Raw genomic sequence first — 18,580 nt, forward strand, 5'->3', positions numbered from 1 at the left:
GTTCCCTTTCGACTTTGTTTGTCAAAATGTTACAAAAGTGATCAGATGGACACTGCAATCATCCTAAATAGGAGTCAGTTATCAAATGTCTGAATTTTGATCACGTGACCAGGGGGATGCTGCAATGGTCTTAAGTCACATTTTTCAGCGCCGTTGTAACTTCGAACGGTCACTAAATGGACTGTTGTAAGTTGAAGACTACCTGTGTGAAAAGATGGGTGCATGTAACACCCTTGCTCTTTTAACTGCATGGGGTGCCAGTTTGCTTCCAGGTCCAATTCATAGTTTTGGTTATGGTCTATAAAGCCCTAGACAGGGCCAGATTACATTTGGAACTGTTTTCACCCTGTCACATCAGCTAATCCCACCTTGTCAGGCAGGAAGGTATGTTACAGATCCCTTCAGATGTCTCCTTTTAAGTTCTAGATTTTCAAGTTTTATATGCTGTTTTTATATTTTAACATTTTATTGCATATCATCCAGAGTCCCTTTCCGAGAGAGATGAGAAGTTCAAAAACATGAAAAATAAATAAATCCATAGCTTTGGTTTCCTAGTCTGGTCTACCTCAAAGAGTTGACAACAACTCATGTTGAAAGAAAATGTTCCGTTCACTCTCTGTCATCTTGTCATGCTGGTTTAACATGGCATAGTGAAGCCATGAAAAAAAACTTGATTTCCCTAAAGCAGGAGCAGTTGCCCTTGAAGTTAGTATGTGACCTAGGAGAATTTAGTCAGCACCACTTCTCTGCGCAAATATGAGGTTGGGGGGTCACGCTTGCTAGTTCTGGGGCTCTAAATTGTCTTTTATTCTACATGAAATTGATTTCTGCTAAGTGAAGTTACCATTTCATGCTGCCTGCTGGGCAGCAGAAATATAATTTAGTTCACCAAGACAGGAAAATTCAGCACTAATTTCTTTTCTGCCTCTTTATTCCATGCTGTTGCCCTTTTTCTTCCATCCAAATCATCCTTTTAACAGATACACGGAGGAGACTGTTTGTTCAGAATAAAGTTCAGTTCATTCATGAAAGACCAAGTAAATTACAAAAATTACAGCTCTCCTATGAATAAACCAGCCTGCATTTTTGGGGAGGAAAAAAACAAGTTGGTAATTCACAATAAAGGAACAAGTTAATTAGAAGTGCAATCATGTTTTAACCAAATGAATTTTTTTAAATCATATAATTATTTCTTTATTGTCTGAAACTTTTTACTGTTACGTTAATGTGTAAAACATGTCCCTTATGTGTTATCTTTAATTATATAAAATTTTCTTGTACTCTATGCAGAGAACAGAATATAACAACCTGTACCTGTACAAGCATTGAAGCTACTCCTGATGATCAGGTAGTTGAAGTCTGGGATGAACTTAGAATGGTTGGCTTACCAGATGATATTGATGTTCAAGCCTTATTTGAACCAACAGGTATTCTTCACATATTCTTAATTGAACAACATTTAACTCATTCAAAACATTTTTATTTATTTCTGCTTTTTGAGGGGGGGGACAATCTCATTCTCTTTTAAAAGAAAAAATAATAGTATTCTGCTATAATTGTAGCCATATGAGGCTTTAAGGATACAATATGAGTATATGTTGCAATATCCATCTTTGATTCTAATGAACCTTGTGAAATATAGGTAGTCCTTGACTTACAACCATTTGTTTTGTGACCATTCAAAGTTACAGTGGTACTGAAAAAAAAATGATTTACAATTTGTCCTTGCATTTGACAACTATCATAGTATCCCTTGGTCAGAATTCGGGCACTTGGCAATTGGGGTGTATTTATAAAGGTTGCAATGTCCCATAGTTATGTGATCACAATTGACAACCTTCCTAGCTGGTGTCTGACAATAGGAGTCAACGAAGAAAATCCAGATTCACTTAATAACTGAGCAATTCTCTTAGCAACTGCAGTAATTCGCTTAACAACCATAGCAAAAAAAGTCATAAAATCAGGTATGACTTATTTATTTATTATTTATTTATGAGACTTATATACCGCTTATTTAAGAACCACTTTGCTTACCAATGAAAATTCTGGTCCCAACTGTGGTCTTAAGCCTAGGACTAACTATATTTAGGTGAAAGTTTCCATTTAAAATTTTAAACTGCCCTGTTTTAACCCATTGTAATGTTTCATTTGTGGTACAGTTTTTCTGATGTATGTATGTATAAAAATATTTTATCGTTAGTCCAAGTTGGACAAGTCTCCTAAGCTTTAAAAGAATCTTTTAAATCCTGCTACCCGTTTTAATAGAGGATGTGGGCTGGAAGTCCAGAATTTTTAACAGGTATATGTTGAACTGAGCTTTGATACCCAAGATTAATACCACAGATAAATATTTACATATTGAAATACAAAATTTATATCCGTTGCCTTTAACAACAGCTTCTTAGATTCATTTTTCATAGTGACAAAGAAATAATAAGTAATTAGTCTGAAGAGTTAGACCTTTTTGCAGGATTGAAGGTGAATAGAAAGGCATGAGACTAGCCAAAACATTTTAGTTCTCTGGAAGGTGATTGTCCCACAGTCTAGCAAGACCTTTGAAGAAGACACAGCTCTTGAGTGGAGATAGCCAAGCAGGTGACAAAACTCACAATTTCACAACTGAATCGGTATAGATAGTAAGGCAACTAGAAATAAAATTTACCTACTTACTTATTTGACTTTTAGAATATGTGAGCTACACTAGCAACTCAAACGATAAATTGTAATCATTAAAGTTTGACTAGAACAGTAAAAATTGTTCTTTATTTATGATCATCTTACAAAATATTCCAGAAACAAAGTTATAGAATATATGCAGAATAATGTAAGCATAGTTTGCGTGAAGATAATATATTAAGAAAGAGACATGGGTGCAATATTTCAGTTTAATATTCAGTTTAAAAACAAATTCAGATTAGGGATGACACACTAATTAGGCGGAAAGAGCTTTGTTCATAATGGGGCCTTCTGCTATACTATTCAGAAACATCTTCATGTCATATGGTAGTAATACATGTGGGTATGATTTCTTACGAATTTTCTGAGATCTCAGTTTATAGAAATTCAAAAGACCCTAATATTAGATTCCAAATTTCATATTAATTTGAATATCTGATAGGATCAAGTTATGCCATTTGTCTTTCTGTTATACACTGGTGCTTTTATCTATTCCCTTTGAAGCTGAAAGTTAGATATTACTTGGCAAAAGCAGTCAACCTAATTGATTAATTTGCTAAACATCATATGTGTTAGGCTATTGTTGGGCTCATCACCGCTGTGCGGAATGGTCACTGGAAGTTTGCCAGACAGAAGAGCAGCTGCCAGCGAACGTGGACAAAGCTGTTGTCTCAGGGAGCACAAAAGTGAGTTTGAAAATAATTAAGATTATATATTTTCTAAAATAAAGGAAAATCTAAATCCTGTGTCATAGAATGCTGAAAATATTACGGAATGCAGTGATGATATTTGCATGTTACTTCAAAATACTTATGAAATATATTTTTCAGTTATTAATTTCTATTAGGTCAGTAAAAATAAAATGGGAGGTGGTACATTTCACTAGCAAAATGTCAGCCTCCAGGTAACTAAATAATTATTTTTATCTCACAACCCAGCCTTGCAAATAAAGAGTACTTTTTAAAAAAACAACAAGATCTTCTATGTTTACAGTTGCCTTAAAGATTTTGGCCCAGTAAGCCAATCAATTTTAAATACATTGATTTTAGGTAAATAAATAGTTGCAATAAATAGATTTAGGTATTCTTTTAAATGTATAAATTAAGGTATACATGATGTTCTGGTGAAATAACAAAGGTTTTACTGAGGCTGGAGAAATTGGAGAGGATGAAATAACTTTAAGAATAAATTTAAATAGTGTATATGGTAACTTTATATTGGTACTAATGGGAGTGATGTTTTATGAATTAGTTTAGAATACAGAAAATACTTTTTTAATTGACTTCAGGTTTGGGGGGGGGCTGGAAGAGAATGGTTTTTTTAAAAATGCAATTACCATGTTTTCCGGAAAGTAAGCCTTACCCCGAAAATAACCCCTAGCTTGATTTTTGGGGGTGGGTCTAATATAAGCCCTACCCCAAAAATAAGCCCTAGTTTTGGGGTGAGGCACACACCTAAAAATCAAGCTAAGGCAGGAGTAGGGGCGTGGAACTGCACCACATGCTCCATACCCTTTTACCGTTGCAGCCAGGCCTCCCATAAATTTACCTACTTACTTATTTACTTACCTGCCTCGCCGGCCCACTTTTTCTGCGGTGTCCCTCCCTCTGGCCTGCATTTCGCCATCAGAGGCCTTCCGGAAAGGCCTCTGCAGCTGAGAACTGAGCTACAGATTCAACCCATAGCTTGGTTCTCAGCTGCACATCAATCCGGAGCTCCATTCTCAGCTGCAGAGGCATTTCCTTCAGCCGCAGAAGAAGTGGGCTAACTGGGCAGGGCTATTGGTGCCATGGCAGTGTTGTGAGACCGTGAAAAGACACACCCCAAAATAAGACCTGGTGCGTCTTTTGGAGGCAAAAAAAAAAAAAAAAGACCGGTTCTTAGTTTGGGGAAAACACGGTATGTGATACTAATTTTTCATTTCCTGATATGGTTAGTAGCTGTTTTATAAATTATACAAAAATTTAGCAAGGATTAGATGTGATATGGAAGTATTGAACATGCAGTATAAAACTTGCAAACGTTATATGCAATTTAATGTTTATATCTAAGGTAGGAAGACAATTCATGTCATATAACAGCAACATTTATTCTCTATTCAAGTTGCTTTTCTGGGTCATGAATGGATGTTGTTTTATATTTTTCTAAGAATTTAGATTTCCCACCCACCCCTTGACTTATAAACCGTTCTGTCTTATTAATAGAGATCCCACCCCATGAAAAAAAATCCATGAAAATATGTTTTGATGAATGCCCTAATTTGTTTTATCCTCTGGATAAAACAGTATTCTTTTTCATGTTTAGTTGAAACATGCATATTTAGCAGTAGCAAAAAAAGTCTAGTTTATAAATAAGTAAATAATAGTATACAGTATGCTTTCAGTATGTTTTCTTTAAGGAGATAATTACAACAAATAAGGCCATGCCAGAACCAAAGCACCTTTCCCTGCTTTGGATCCAGCTACAGGCAGTCCTCGACTTAACAACCCTTCATTTAGCAATCATTTAAAGTTACTGGAAGGCGCCCAAAAAGTGATTTACAACCAGTCCTTGGCTTATAACCATCACAGCATCAAAATTTGAATGGTTGGCAACCAGCATGTATTTATGATGGTTACAGCATCCTGGAGTCATTTGTGACATTTCTAGTTGTCTTCCAACATAGTCAGCGAAGGAAGCCTGATTCATCTAACAATCACATGATTCATTTAACAACTGCACTGATTTAGTTAACAAAATGTGGCACAAAAGGTCACAAAATTGGGTACAACCCACATATCCTCCTTACTTAGTAATAGAAATTCTGGTCCCAGTTGTCTTAAGTCAAGGATTACATTTACATGTACATCTGTTTTAAAAAAGCATACCTTTAAAAAAAAGTCAGCTGTCTCACTAAAAATTTTAAAAATTTAATTAAACTAATGATTATTGTTATGTATAAAATTTAAAATCTGTTTAAATGTATGTAATTTTCTTTGTCAATGAATTGGCTAAATGTAACATCATTTTAAATTATGCCTTGCTTATGAAAGTCATTGATGATTGGTTTATCATGTGGCAGTTGGAAATTGAAAAATGCGAACCTATGTCATTCTTGCATTTGTAGAGGTATTCTTAGTTTATGAGCAAGATGGTGATTTCAAGTTAGATTATATTTTATGTTTGTATGACACTGCTTTTAGCATGGCAAGCTTGCTGATGCAAGATCTTAAGGTTGACAAACTCATTAGCAATAGGCTATTGGGATCATAGGGAAAAAACATAGACCTTTTCTGTAGTATCCCCCATTCTTTGGAAGAAAGTTACATTCCCCCCCCCCCCAAACATGTTTATTTTTGCACTGTTGTACATTTCTGGTGCTTTCGTATTGGTATAGCTTATATATAAGAAAAAAGAGATAGTTGATACTACCTGCTTTCTTACTTCTTAAAAATATTTTTTTTCAGGGATAAATAATTATTTTTATTTTAACAAGGACATGTTCTCTGCAAGTAATAAGATTTAAAGATGACAGTGTAATGTTTAATTTGTTCTTTAAAAATTAAATCATGTTTACAAATATGTATATGCTTTATTTCATAGTGTACTCAGAGAGGGATGGAGGAAGGGAGGGGAGGGAGGGAGGGAAGGAAGGAAGGAAGGAAGGAAGGAAGGAAGGAAGGAAGGAAGGAAGGAAGGAAGGAAGGAAGGAAGCTCATAATAGATTAGAAAATGGTCATTGGAAATATGGTCATTGAGTTGAAAATATATGGAAGATATATGAAAACTTCCAAAAGGTCTTACATATTTATTTAAAGAAGTCCAAATCCCACTGCACAGGGCTTTATTTAGATCCTTTTTGGAATATTGTGTTTGGTTCTGGAGATCTTACTTAAACAAAAACATGGATAAGATTGAGTGAGTCCAGAGACAGGCAACAAAATAGGTGCAAAGTCTGAGGGACAAAAACGTATCAGAAGAGATTGGAAAAAATGAATATGTACAGCCTGGAGGACAAAAGGGAAATGTGTGTATGTGTGTGGGGGGGAACATGATTGAAACCTTATATTAAGGTTGTGAAAAAGGTTCTAGAAGTATTTTCAATCTTAAGCAAAAATCAAGAATACGGAAGCATTAACCACAACTGATAGAGGGGAAGTTCAAAAGTAATGTTAAAAACTATCACTTCATAGAAAGAATAGTGCAGAAGTCCCCAACCCCTGGGCTATGGTATCGATACCAGGCTACATCCCATTCGGAACTGGGGCCGTGCAAATGTTGGGCGAGTACGCATGTGCAGCTCCACTTGCGCAAGTGGGGGATGCACATGCTTTGTCCAAAGCTCCATTTGTGTGAGCGGCAAGTGCACTTTCCATCGCTTGTGGAAATGTTGCGTGTGTACCCCTGCTGCTTGGATGGAACCATCCCCCCCCCACACACACCCGCCAGTCTGCCAAGTTGGAAACGTTGGAGACTGTTGGAGTAATGGAAATTTGGAACCAACGTCCAGCAGAGGTGGGTCAGTCATCAGTAACTGAGTTTAAACATGCTTGGAATAAACACATGTCCATCATTTGACAAAAATTAAAAAATATAAAAATAATAATTAAAATTAATTAATTAAGTTTATCCTCAAATCCTCAAAAAGCTGACTATGAACCAATACGTCTTTTTCTGCCATCAGTTCTGTATGTTTCTATGCTTATTAGATAAGGCTGAAAGTGACTTCAAGTTTTTGTAAGAAATTTAATGAGATAGAGAAGAAAAGTTGAACTCTAAAGCTTGTTTGAGGGCTTCTGTTGATGGTTCTTGGTAGTATTCCTCTAATTTTCTGACCACTTTTGTAAAGCAGGCAAGAAGCAATATCCTCTGTTAATATTAATGAATTTATGTATCTAAAATATATATTTTAATAAATTTGGAATTTTAATAGCAGGGTTTTTTCAGGTTTTTCAGCAGTACTAAACATAATAGCGTAAGCAGATTCTAAAAGATCTCTTAATACAGTTGGGAATGCTTCTTCTAAATTTTGCAATTCCAAGGAAGGTAGCAGAGAGGTTTTTTTCCCTTTCTGGAAATAAAGCTACCTGCAATTGCTTTTTTCTTGGCAAAGCACAGAGAACCAGGCGTTCTTCACTTTCTCATAATGTTCTTTCTTGGGTACAGCATCTCTGCCAATTTTAGTGGCTCAATAGATGAAACAAAAGAACCCACTTCTGATGTTTCAAAAATTCTGAGATCCTAAAGATACAAGTTTTCTCTTTCACATGAAAGAAAATATTAATCAACAAATAAAAACATCTCCAAAATAAAAACTGTGGCTAAATCCCCCCTCCCCGCAACTATTGATAATTGATTACAAGTTGAAATTTGTAAGAACTAATATATTTATTTCCCTAGAGGGAAAATTAAAAGAATTTGCACTTGGCTTCATATGAGGAAGCCAAGTTCATTATGTCAAATGCACAAAAACTGTATTTGAATAACCATTATACTCTTTGGGATTAGTTTTATTCTGAATAATTGAGCTGCTGTAGATAACTGAAAGCTTGCTTTGGTTTCAGTGGTTTTAGGGTTTGCCAGATTATATTGCTATGAATGTTCTGGGATCTTACATGTCTTAATAGCCTTATTTTTATATTATTGTCCCCGCATTCTGTCAGATTGCCTTTGAAGAAGGTCTTCAGCAACTGAAGAATGCCTCTATTTATGCTTAAATATTATTCATCATTGCATGTTAAACCTTGCCTTTATTATGCCTACATTAATTAGAAAGACAAAGTATTCCACAAAGAATTTGTCCTACATCGAAATGCAGAACTCTTCTAAATTAAGCCTCCTTGAAACACAACAGTAGCATTTCACTTTTTTTTTTCAAGTATTGAGTTGGCAGCAACATAACCCAAGTTGCCCAAGTTGCTGGAGATTTTTTTAAGCTGTTCTCCATCTTCTCCTTGTGAAGGAGAGCACAGTAGGGGACCAAGAACTCCATTCTTTGGTTTCCCCTCTTCATGTGTTTCACACTTGACCTTTAAGAAAACAAAGCCATCATGTGGAAAAGTCCCTTTTCTTCCTCAAAAGAGAAGAAAAAAGATCAAGCAGGTTGAAACATGCAGCACTTTCATATGTGGCTGTTCCTCACCCTGGGACCATGGAAGGGGTGAGCAGGGATGATCCCTATCTTGGTAGAAAGGGACTTTGATCTAGCTTGGAGGGAGTGGTCGAATGAGCAGGTACAAGAATTGGAAAGAGCTCTCTTTAGGGCTACTTTTAAGATTAAGGAGATAGGAAATGTGAGTCGTAGCAATCTTTCATAGAATCACATCAAAGGATGGATGTGGGAAATAAATTCTGCATTTGTTGCATTTCTGCTTCTACAGTAGTAGCAAAAGATTGGAAATTTGATTAGAGGCAATAAAAGCAGGACTTGAGGAAGAATTAATATATCTTCCTTGGAAACTGAAGCTTCCCTTTAACATGCTACCTGACCTCAGTAAGCAATATGTAGTTCTAAAGATGCTGCATCTTTCATTCTTGGTCAGGCTGTTTGAGGTTGTTTGGGAGATACAGTTCAAGAATAATTAATTAAAATATAATAATTAAAAGCGAGTAAATTTGCAGTATGAAAAGTCTTCGTTGTTGTAGCCCCTGAACTTATCAAAATGATCTTCATGAAGCCCTCACATCAACTTGAGTTTGCAATCCTCACTTTAGAAGTTCAACTGCAGGTGGTCCTTGGTTAACAACCATTTGTTCTGTGACCAGTTGAAATTATAATGGGACTGAAAGACTACCTATATTACGTTTTAAAATTAGAATTGAATTGTTTTACTATGGGTTTTCTCTGGAGTTTTTCAGAATGCTCTACTTTTTCGAGATAGATACTGTGCCAACCACAATAATTGGTCATTCCATTGCTGTCTGATTTGAGAGAATTTGCAAAATCACTTAAAATATTGTAATTTTCAATTTAGTGTTAAAATGTCAATAGAGTATCCTAGATTTTTTTCTCCCAGAACAAGTTTACAAATTACAACAATTTTTAGATATTTCAACCACTCGATGCTAGGAATTTAGCAGATGTTTTTGCCATTCAAAAATGCTTAATGAAACATTATGTGTGTATTTTAAACATATTAATAAAGAAAATTAATACTTCATCTAATTCTTTAGCTTTTAGTATATTTCTGTGGCAATACATGACTTGCACTTTGTAAATAACTTGGTTCTGTAAGAATTCCAACACATACTAGCTATCTGTTTTGCCTTATAGTCCCTTATAGTCCCTTTCTGACAAAGTCAAAATTGAGCACTGTTTTTATATTAGGGATCCAGTTAAAAAGGCAGAGAATGTATATGCATTAGATTGAATAATTTTTTGTTGTTGTTAATTGCGAAGTCGTGTCCGACCCATCGCGACCCCATAGACAACGTTCCTCCAGATCTTCCTGTCCTCTACCATCTTCTGGAGTACATTTAAGTTCACACCTACTGCTTCAGTGACTCCATCCAGCCATCTCATTCTCTGTCATCCCATTCTTCTATTGCCCTCAATCTTTCCCAACATTAGGCCCTTCTCCAGTGAGTCCTTCCTTCTCATTAGGTGGCCAAAGTATTTGAGTTTCAACTTCAGGATCTGGCCTTCTAAAGAGCAGTAGATTGAATAATACATGAAACTAATTACCAGAATCTAGCTGGCTGTGTTTCTTCAGAAATTACATGACAAATAGTTCTGTAATTCTACTGTCAAGCTCATTCTGATACCAAAATATAATATTCTAGTTGCAGATTTTATCTTTCTCGTTATAATAATATTTTTATTTCTAATTATCTATTCTCTTAGCCATGTTGGGTCAAAATCTCTACTTTCTTCAGTCTTACTCTAGCTTTCTTCCTTTACCAACTAACTTTCCAAGTCAATGCATTTAAATCATCAAGTAGTTCTTCCTCTATTTTTCTGTATATTGTTTGGAATAAAAAAGACAATTTAATTAAAGTATTTTTGGAAGAATGCTCAGCCTATTTATATTCATTAAACAGCTTCCCTCCTTCTCCAATTTTCCACAATTCTCCTAACAGCTTTATCTTTCAGTCGATCAGCTCTTCTTCTTTATCCTCAAGTGTGTTCTGAGATCTTGACAACTAAGATATCTTTTCCATTTCCGGTATTATCGCTACGTCCTCTAATTCTTCATTTGTTTGAGTCTGTCTGTTGATTTCTTCCTTCAGGTTCTCCATCTTTGGATCCGCTTCCTCTAATTTTCCTTCTATTTTCTGGGTTACTAGTTTCTTCTTTGTAGTCATTTTCTGATTTTGTAGATTTAGATTAGAAAATTGTTCTTTTATCTTCTTTGCATTATTTTTAGTCTCATCATGAGCTAAGGCAATTGTCTCTTATGTTGATTTCAACTTAGAAAAAAATTCTGAGATTCATCAACATTTTCTTGTTGGTATGTCAAGCTGGGGGCTTTAAAGACAAGTGTTAGGGATGGTTTTTTACCATTTAAAGCTAAGTATGGAACATCCATTTTATTTTTGTATGTGGTCTTTATAATCTAATCTATTTAGGTATTTAAAAAGTTTCAGTCAATTGTCATTTGAACTTCAAATTCTAGAGCCAGCCTATCAGTCTGTCCTTAAGCCTTCCCTGAACAAATATAAGCAAAATTCAAGTTTTTCTGTCCAATGAAAAACATATCCTTTCTGTCCAGAGAGAAAAAAGCAATTAAATGTTGTTCATCAAAAAGGTTTATAATCCAAACTATTTCATCATCTCAATCAGTAATGCATGTTTCTTATACAGGGAAATAGCTCCACGATACAGCTGAAAATCAGATAGTATTTGTATTTGTAATATAATGCAGGTCTGTTTCAAAATAGCTTTATTGTCTCTGCCATACAGATAATCAACCCAAAAGGTTTTTCCCACCTTTTCCCAGCTGCAGTCTTCAAAAGTGAAAGTTTCCAAGGACACCAAAAGTTTTATCTGAATCTGGACTTCAAGCCAAGTTTCCTTTAAGCATAATAGATTGTAGTGCCATGATTCACCACTAGATGTCATTGATGCCACCTTCCAGCTTTTTAAATCCAAACTTATATTGCAAGCTTTTCAAGTCTCTTTTCTGAAAAAGTCTTTTAGTCCCCAAATTTCAAAGCTACATATCTGTATTGATTCCAAATTAATCTTGTAATTTTCTCTGTTTTCCTTCAAGCAATTAGTTCACTGCTTTTCTTTTCCTGAGGGAATGGGGCGGAAATTCCCCTTCCCTCTCTCATCAAGGGGAATTCTTTGCTTTGGGTGGTCTTTTTCCAGGAAAAAGTCTTAAATTCATAAAGAGAGGATAAAGTCTCACCCAGTTTCATCCACATTGCTCAAAAGTTGCTCATTAGTGCTTTTTTTCTTCGGTTGTCAGCAGCTTCTGACTGACCACACAAATGGATCAAACAGAAGGGCCACCGCCCCTCCACGATCAACGAGGGTCCCCTGCTTCATCACCTCTTCGGGGCAACTTTTGACCCTTTTTAGGGTTTCTAGTGAGGCTAAATCGAACATGGAAGATGGAGGCCCGTCTTCCTGTGTCTGTCACACTGCAACACCTAACCAGAAGCCTTTCATTTACTTTTTAATGTTAACCACTCAATGAATGATGAAATATTTTAGGTGACAAATTTATCATTGCAATCTTTGGAACATTTGTATTATACCAAGGTTGATCCTATGGCCATATATTTGTTAGCCTGTTTTAGAGGCACTAGCAATATGGAATACTTTCATTGCAAAGCCTTCTTGGCAGTATATACTAAGAAATAACTTTCTTTTTAGCAAACCTCTTTTTTCCCCCGACTGAAATGCTGCCCTTAGTTTCCCATAAAGCATCAAAAGAAAATCCTGCTAGAAATATTCCATATCAGTGCACTCTTGGCACGGTAGCAAAGAAAGGCTTAGAAGGACTTTCATTGGTTTTTCAGTGAAGTAGAAAAAGACCCTTTCTTGAACTCTACATTTGTACGTCTGTTCTAGAATGGAAGAAGAGAGGCTGTCCCTACAAAGAACTTTTCAAAGAGAGTTTTGATGCTGAATAAAATAAAATAAAAAATAGAATACTTTGCTTTGAGCCTAAATGCTCAAAGAAAAGACAGAGTGGACAAAGCTACCCACAAGTGAAGCTGATAGAAAACACACAGAAATACAGAAACAAAAGCCTGACCGGCCTGTCAAAGGTTCATAAAATCATCTATACTCCAGATGAATTCCACTGTAACCTTCCTTTATATGCTATCAAAGCTATTTTGTGAATTCCTAGAATTAATATATCATGATAGAACTTTTATATAATTGTTTTCATTAATTGATAAGGAAACATTTAAATACAGACTTGGATCTGGACGAGTACATAGATGTAACAGAATTGATAAAAACAGGTTTTCCTTCTTCAGACTTCTAAAAACCCTCCTGCTCCCCCCCCAAATTTGTGAAGAGCAAGGCATATCTGATTAATATATCAATTTTTTATTGGAATTTTAGAATGAAGAGGACCTTGACTTTACCTAAGCAGTTTGTAGAGCACTTTATATTTTGATCTGAATACCCAAGTATAACTTCTGTCCTGGTTTGAAATCATATCCAGAGAGCACTTAGTAGTAGTTTAATATCAAACTGGAGAGATATTTCAATTGGATGCCATGTAAGTCAGTCCTGAGTATGGTGCTTTTCACCAGATTCATGAAGTTTTGAATTGGATGCTTATGAATTTGCAGAAAACTGTGTGAGATAGCTAATATTCTAGAAGAAACAAAACTGAAAACACTCTTATTAAATTAGACAAGCCCATTAAAAATAATTAAACGAGGCTTAGCACAGATAAATACAGATTTATTCACTATTTCCATACACACACACACAAACACACACACACACAAACACACACACACATTTTAATGCTTAATTTTATTGATTAAATTGTACTGCCCAGAGCCCATCTCTGAGAGAGGACAGTTAAGAAGTGTGAAAAACAAACAGACAAACAAACGAAGGAAAAGTAGATCTTGGAATTACAATAAATCACAACCTAAATATAAGTCAATACCGTGATGTGAATGCTAAATCTGCAGTTTTCAAATACATCAATATAAAAGGATATTTTCCAAATAATGGTAAGAGGGCATTTTATTTTATTTTGTGTTACTGAGACATTATCTTAAATAAAGTGTCAAATTCAAGGCACTTCAATTTAATGAGAATTAAGAGAAACTAAAACTGGGGCAAGGAAAAGCAATAAGGTTGAGGAGGAATTGGAAACTAAATCTTACCTGGAAAGACTGAAAATACTAGGTGTGTTTTCCCTTAAAACTATTCAGCTAGGCTATGATTGGACTTCATTAAAGCTTGAAAGACTGTCACTCAGAAGATGATAATAAGATCTCTTCTTTATAATTTTAAACTGCACCCAACAAAATAATGACCTTAAGTTATAAGAATGCAGATTCCAGCTGAATGCTAGAAACATTTCCTAACAATAAGAGTGATTAGTGACAGTGGAACCAATTATAGAAGAAATTGGTGAGCTCTCTTCTCTGGATATATTCAGGCAAGAAGATGAACTAAGACAGTTGTGTCACATCCATCACCACAGCAACCAATCACATCTTTCTTGCTTTCCTTTAAAAGAAGCTCCGGTAGCTGCAGGGCTATATATTTGTTGTTTAGATGAGACTTTGTGGGCAGTTTTGAGATGGACTTAGTAACGGTAGGTCATTTTAAATAATTGATTTCATATAAATGCATGTCTTGCTTCATTTACAAATTGTAAATTAAGATGTGCCCAAGTAATTTAAATAGTAAATGGTGCAATTTGGATTTTAAAAACAAATATTTAAAGAATGTCAAGGATGTATCTATTTTGCCTGCTGATATTATGCAGAGAGTGACATATATTACAATTCGTTTTATTAATTTGCAAATGTGAATTAACAACTGCAGAGGGTTATAAGCAATAAAATCAGCTACAAAGATGCACTTTATACTGAAGCATGTATGAGGGAAGTTAATTTTCTTTAATTACTTAGTTACAAATAGTTTTTAATATAAATACAACAATAATGGGTAAAATAGCTTGAAGTAGAAAGTTTACTTGAATGTTTGCAAACAATTAAAAACAAAATGAAATCCTAATTTTATCACTTTATATACACATACACATAGTATTATAGCCAATTGATTAATAATATGCAAGAGAAATAGAAATAGCCTTAGTTTCATTATTGTTTTTAAGTAATAACCTTATTTCAGTGTTATAATTGTTATAAAGAACTTATGTAATAAATTGTTGGCAGAAGTTTTTAAACATATTTCTTTATGGAATCCTTGTTCTGAAAAATGACTTTTCAAGAAAATGAGAAAACAATGTGTGAAAGATACAGCAGGGTTTTAAATTTGAATTGTGAATAGATTAGTCAATGGTAATAAACTTTTCCCCAGCATTTTCTGTCCAAAATTCATTAGGAAATTCTATTTTGCAATTTTGCCTAAAATAAATTAGATTACCTGTACAGAAGCAACTATAATTAGTTAAGTGTAAATTGAGTTGGGTTCAACTTTTGTGACTATATGAACAAATTTTAATGATACTTAATATCTCTTTCAAAATATGTTTAGTAATCTCTTTGATCCTATTGCTCCAGGCAATGTTTTTCCTTTCTGCTTCCCCAAGTTTACCAAAAATGAGCATTTTCTAGTCCATCAATTATTCTTATCATCTGTCTAGAATATGTAGTTTTTGGTTACTAGAGATATGATTGCTGTCTTGTTGAGGTTGGACTGCTAATTGGTTCTTACTGCAATATAATACTTAGAGCAATCTTCAAATTTATAATTCAAAATCATTTTTCTATTCTATCTCAGTGTCCAACTTTAAAAGCTATACATTACCATTAGAATATTGCTTTCATTATTCTTATCTTTGTTGTGATGGAAATATCCTTATCCTTTATGATCTTGTCTAAATTTATTATTGCCTTCCTAAGATTATTCTCTTTATCATCCATTTTTATTTATTAAACCTAAGAAAACAAAACTGCCTACCATCTTCACTTCCTCACCATCAGCTGTAAGTTCACTCACATGCTGGCTGACGTTATCTCTGCCTTCTTAATATTTAACTATAACCAGGATTTTTCATTTTAATTTACAATGAGCTCTTCTGAGTTATCTTAATATTCTGATAATAAAGTGATGTTTGCATATCTCAATTGTTAATATTTCAGCATCCAAATCTTCATTACTTTTAATCCTGTTTCAGCAAATAGTATTTGCTGAAGAAGTAAAACGCATTTAGGGACAATATGCATCCCTATTTCACACCTTTCCTCTTTGGAATGAAGTTGATTCTCCAAATGTCTTCTTTCAGTAGCTTCTTATTCCTTGCAAAAGTTCCTCAGATGGAATAATCAGTATTCTGGTATACTCATTAGCGTTTTATGTGTTAAACATTCAGATATAATATCCACTACCAAGTGAAGTAAAGTAGTGAGGTAATAGTCAGCAAAGCAAAGGTAAATCCTCTTCTTTTATTTTGATATCTGATCTGGTGTTTCCAATTTTTTTAAAACCCGCTTGTTCATTTGGCATTTCTTTCTTCATGTAGAATTCTGTTTTTCTTTCATATATGACTCTAAATAAAATATGGAAGAATTAGTGCAGTAGTTCAGTCATTTGCTGATTCTCTTATGCCTGCGTTCTTCCACATATACATGATTTTTGCTGTCTCTAGACTATACAATCTTAATACATAAAGCAATCTTAAGAACTGCTGCTTCTTTTGTAACCTACTTCACCAGCACCTGTCATACTTCACTTTGTAGTGCAGTCAGTTCCTGAATATATTCTCTCTCTCAAGATGTTTCTTGTCATTTTAAATTCAGTTTGCAAAAGGTTTCTGTACAGTATTTCTATTTTTCTTTGACTTCATTTGTCACCGTTAAATCTGTTCTATGGTTATTGTTGAATATAACTTAGTTAATTTCAACATTGTTCAATTAGTAATCTCCATGTGAAGAATATACTGTTATGTTGCTTGAAACAGCTGTTGCCAGTAAAGAAAGAAGTGAATTCATAAAACTCTTATTAATCTTGTATCCTGAATTATTGTATTCATCTAATCCATATCTTCCTGTGATTCTGCTCCCCCCCCCTAGATTTTGCATTCTAACTATCCCTGATTATGTTTCTGGACATTGCATCTAGCACTTTCTGCAGTTTGTCAGAGAATTCCTCAACATCTTCCTATATTATGAATTTGTAGGTTTATATATACTTGCATAAAATTGATACTTATTGAATATTTAGTCATTATAATAGATGGTTTATAGCCAAGCAAATACTTAGCAATGTTATTTTTTAGTATTGTTACCACTTTATTCTGTCATATCTATCACTTGAATTAAACATTTACTTATCACTATGTAAAAATTCTAATTTGATATTTCCAGTTTCAATTGGTTCCCACTTCTGATTCTGTTCCCATCATGGAATCTTCTTCAAGATCTTGCATCTTGCATGGTATTTGCATAGTCTTACCTGTCGTTGTCACTTCTCTTTGTGTCTCCTCCAATTTTTTATGTTTTTTTTAAAAAATCTTGCTTTCTACAGAGAGTTCAACCTAAATCTGTTATTTGAAAATAAAAATCACCCCTTATTCTACCTAATGAAATTTCTTTCATTTAAATTTGTCAGAAAAAAGTACTCTTTTATGTAATATTGTAATTGGGATTTTTTTGGGTACAATTACATCTGTATTATCAGAGTAGAGTAGAGTAGAGTAGAGTAGAGTATAGAGTAGAGTAGAAGTTGGAAGGGACCTTGGAGGTTTTCTAGTCCAATCCGCTGCTCAGGCAGGAGAGCCTATACCATTACATACAAATGGTTGTCTAGGCTCTTCCTAAAAACTTCCAGTGTTGCATTCACAACTTCTGGAGGCAAATTAATTGTTCTCACTGATTAATTGTTCTCACTGTCAGGGAATTTCTCCTTAGTTCTAGGTTGCTTCTCTCCTTGATTAGTTTCCATCCATTAGTATAATACAAATCCTATCCTGCCCTCAGGTATTTTGGAGAATAGCTTGACTCCCTCTTCTTTGTGGCAACCCCTCAGATAGTGTTAAAATGCTGTTATAGAACTTGATGACAAACATAGGAAAATCGGGAAGTCCAGGAAGTTCAAATGAACATAAAGATTTATTGTAAGCTCATGCTCTTTATAAGAACCTGAACTACCAAAGCAAATAGATGGTAGATAAGAGTCAATGGAATTCAAGGTGGGCTGGACCTAGATCTCTTGTGGGCACAAAGAGACTTGAGATTGATGACTTCTGCCTCAGGCTCAGCCTGGTCATTTCCTTCATCTGATTACTTGTCTTGTTACTTAAGTATACAAAGACATCCATTGGAATGTTCTTTAATTTTACAAAACCTGCATTGATTCTATAGGTGTATCAGTCTGTCTCAATATAATCTTCCTCCCAATTTCAAAAATCCAGGCAGAGACTTAACCAACTTTTCTTTAACGTCTTCTCCATGTTCTTGTGGAATTTCTCTAAATTTTAAACAAAATTCTTTTCTTCCAAGTTCCAATAATACCAAATTGTTCAAATCCTTCTATATCTCCCTATTTATAATTTCTGTTTTACTTTCCAAAACTTTGTAATTTGTTGTAAGTCTGCAGCCTCTTGTTCTACAGATCCTCCAAATTTTCTTAACTGCTTTTTGATATTTTTTTTATCTCTGCAAATACTTCTTCCACTTCTTAGCTGTTGCAATCATGTTTTTACCAGCTTGGCAATTTTTCTTGTGGTTGCTATGGTGAGAATGTGAAAATATGTCAGTTACTATGTCAGAATAAAAGGCAGGCTTCTTTAGTCCCAATTTGGCT

At 34.5% G+C, this 18,580-nt stretch overlaps 1 protein-coding gene across 13 annotated transcripts in view; it reads left to right on the forward strand.

Moving 5' to 3' along the window:
- The window catches only part of KMT2C (lysine methyltransferase 2C), a 172,242-nt gene that overhangs the window by 67,429 nt on the left and 86,233 nt on the right, over positions 1 to 18,580 (forward strand). For all 13 annotated transcript variants that reach the window (XM_039348377.1, XM_039348378.1, XM_039348376.1 and 10 more), the window contains 2 exons: positions 1,291 to 1,427; positions 3,253 to 3,362. In XM_039348377.1, the coding sequence (XP_039204311.1) occupies positions 1,291 to 1,427; positions 3,253 to 3,362 (247 nt within the window). The remainder of the gene's footprint in view (positions 1 to 1,290; positions 1,428 to 3,252; positions 3,363 to 18,580) is intronic.

Source organism: Crotalus tigris, unplaced genomic scaffold, assembly GCF_016545835.1.
Source record: "Crotalus tigris isolate CLP2741 ecotype Arizona unplaced genomic scaffold, ASM1654583v1 scf7180000018151.1857312, whole genome shotgun sequence".
Classification (NCBI taxonomy): domain Eukaryota; kingdom Metazoa; phylum Chordata; class Lepidosauria; order Squamata; family Viperidae; genus Crotalus; species Crotalus tigris.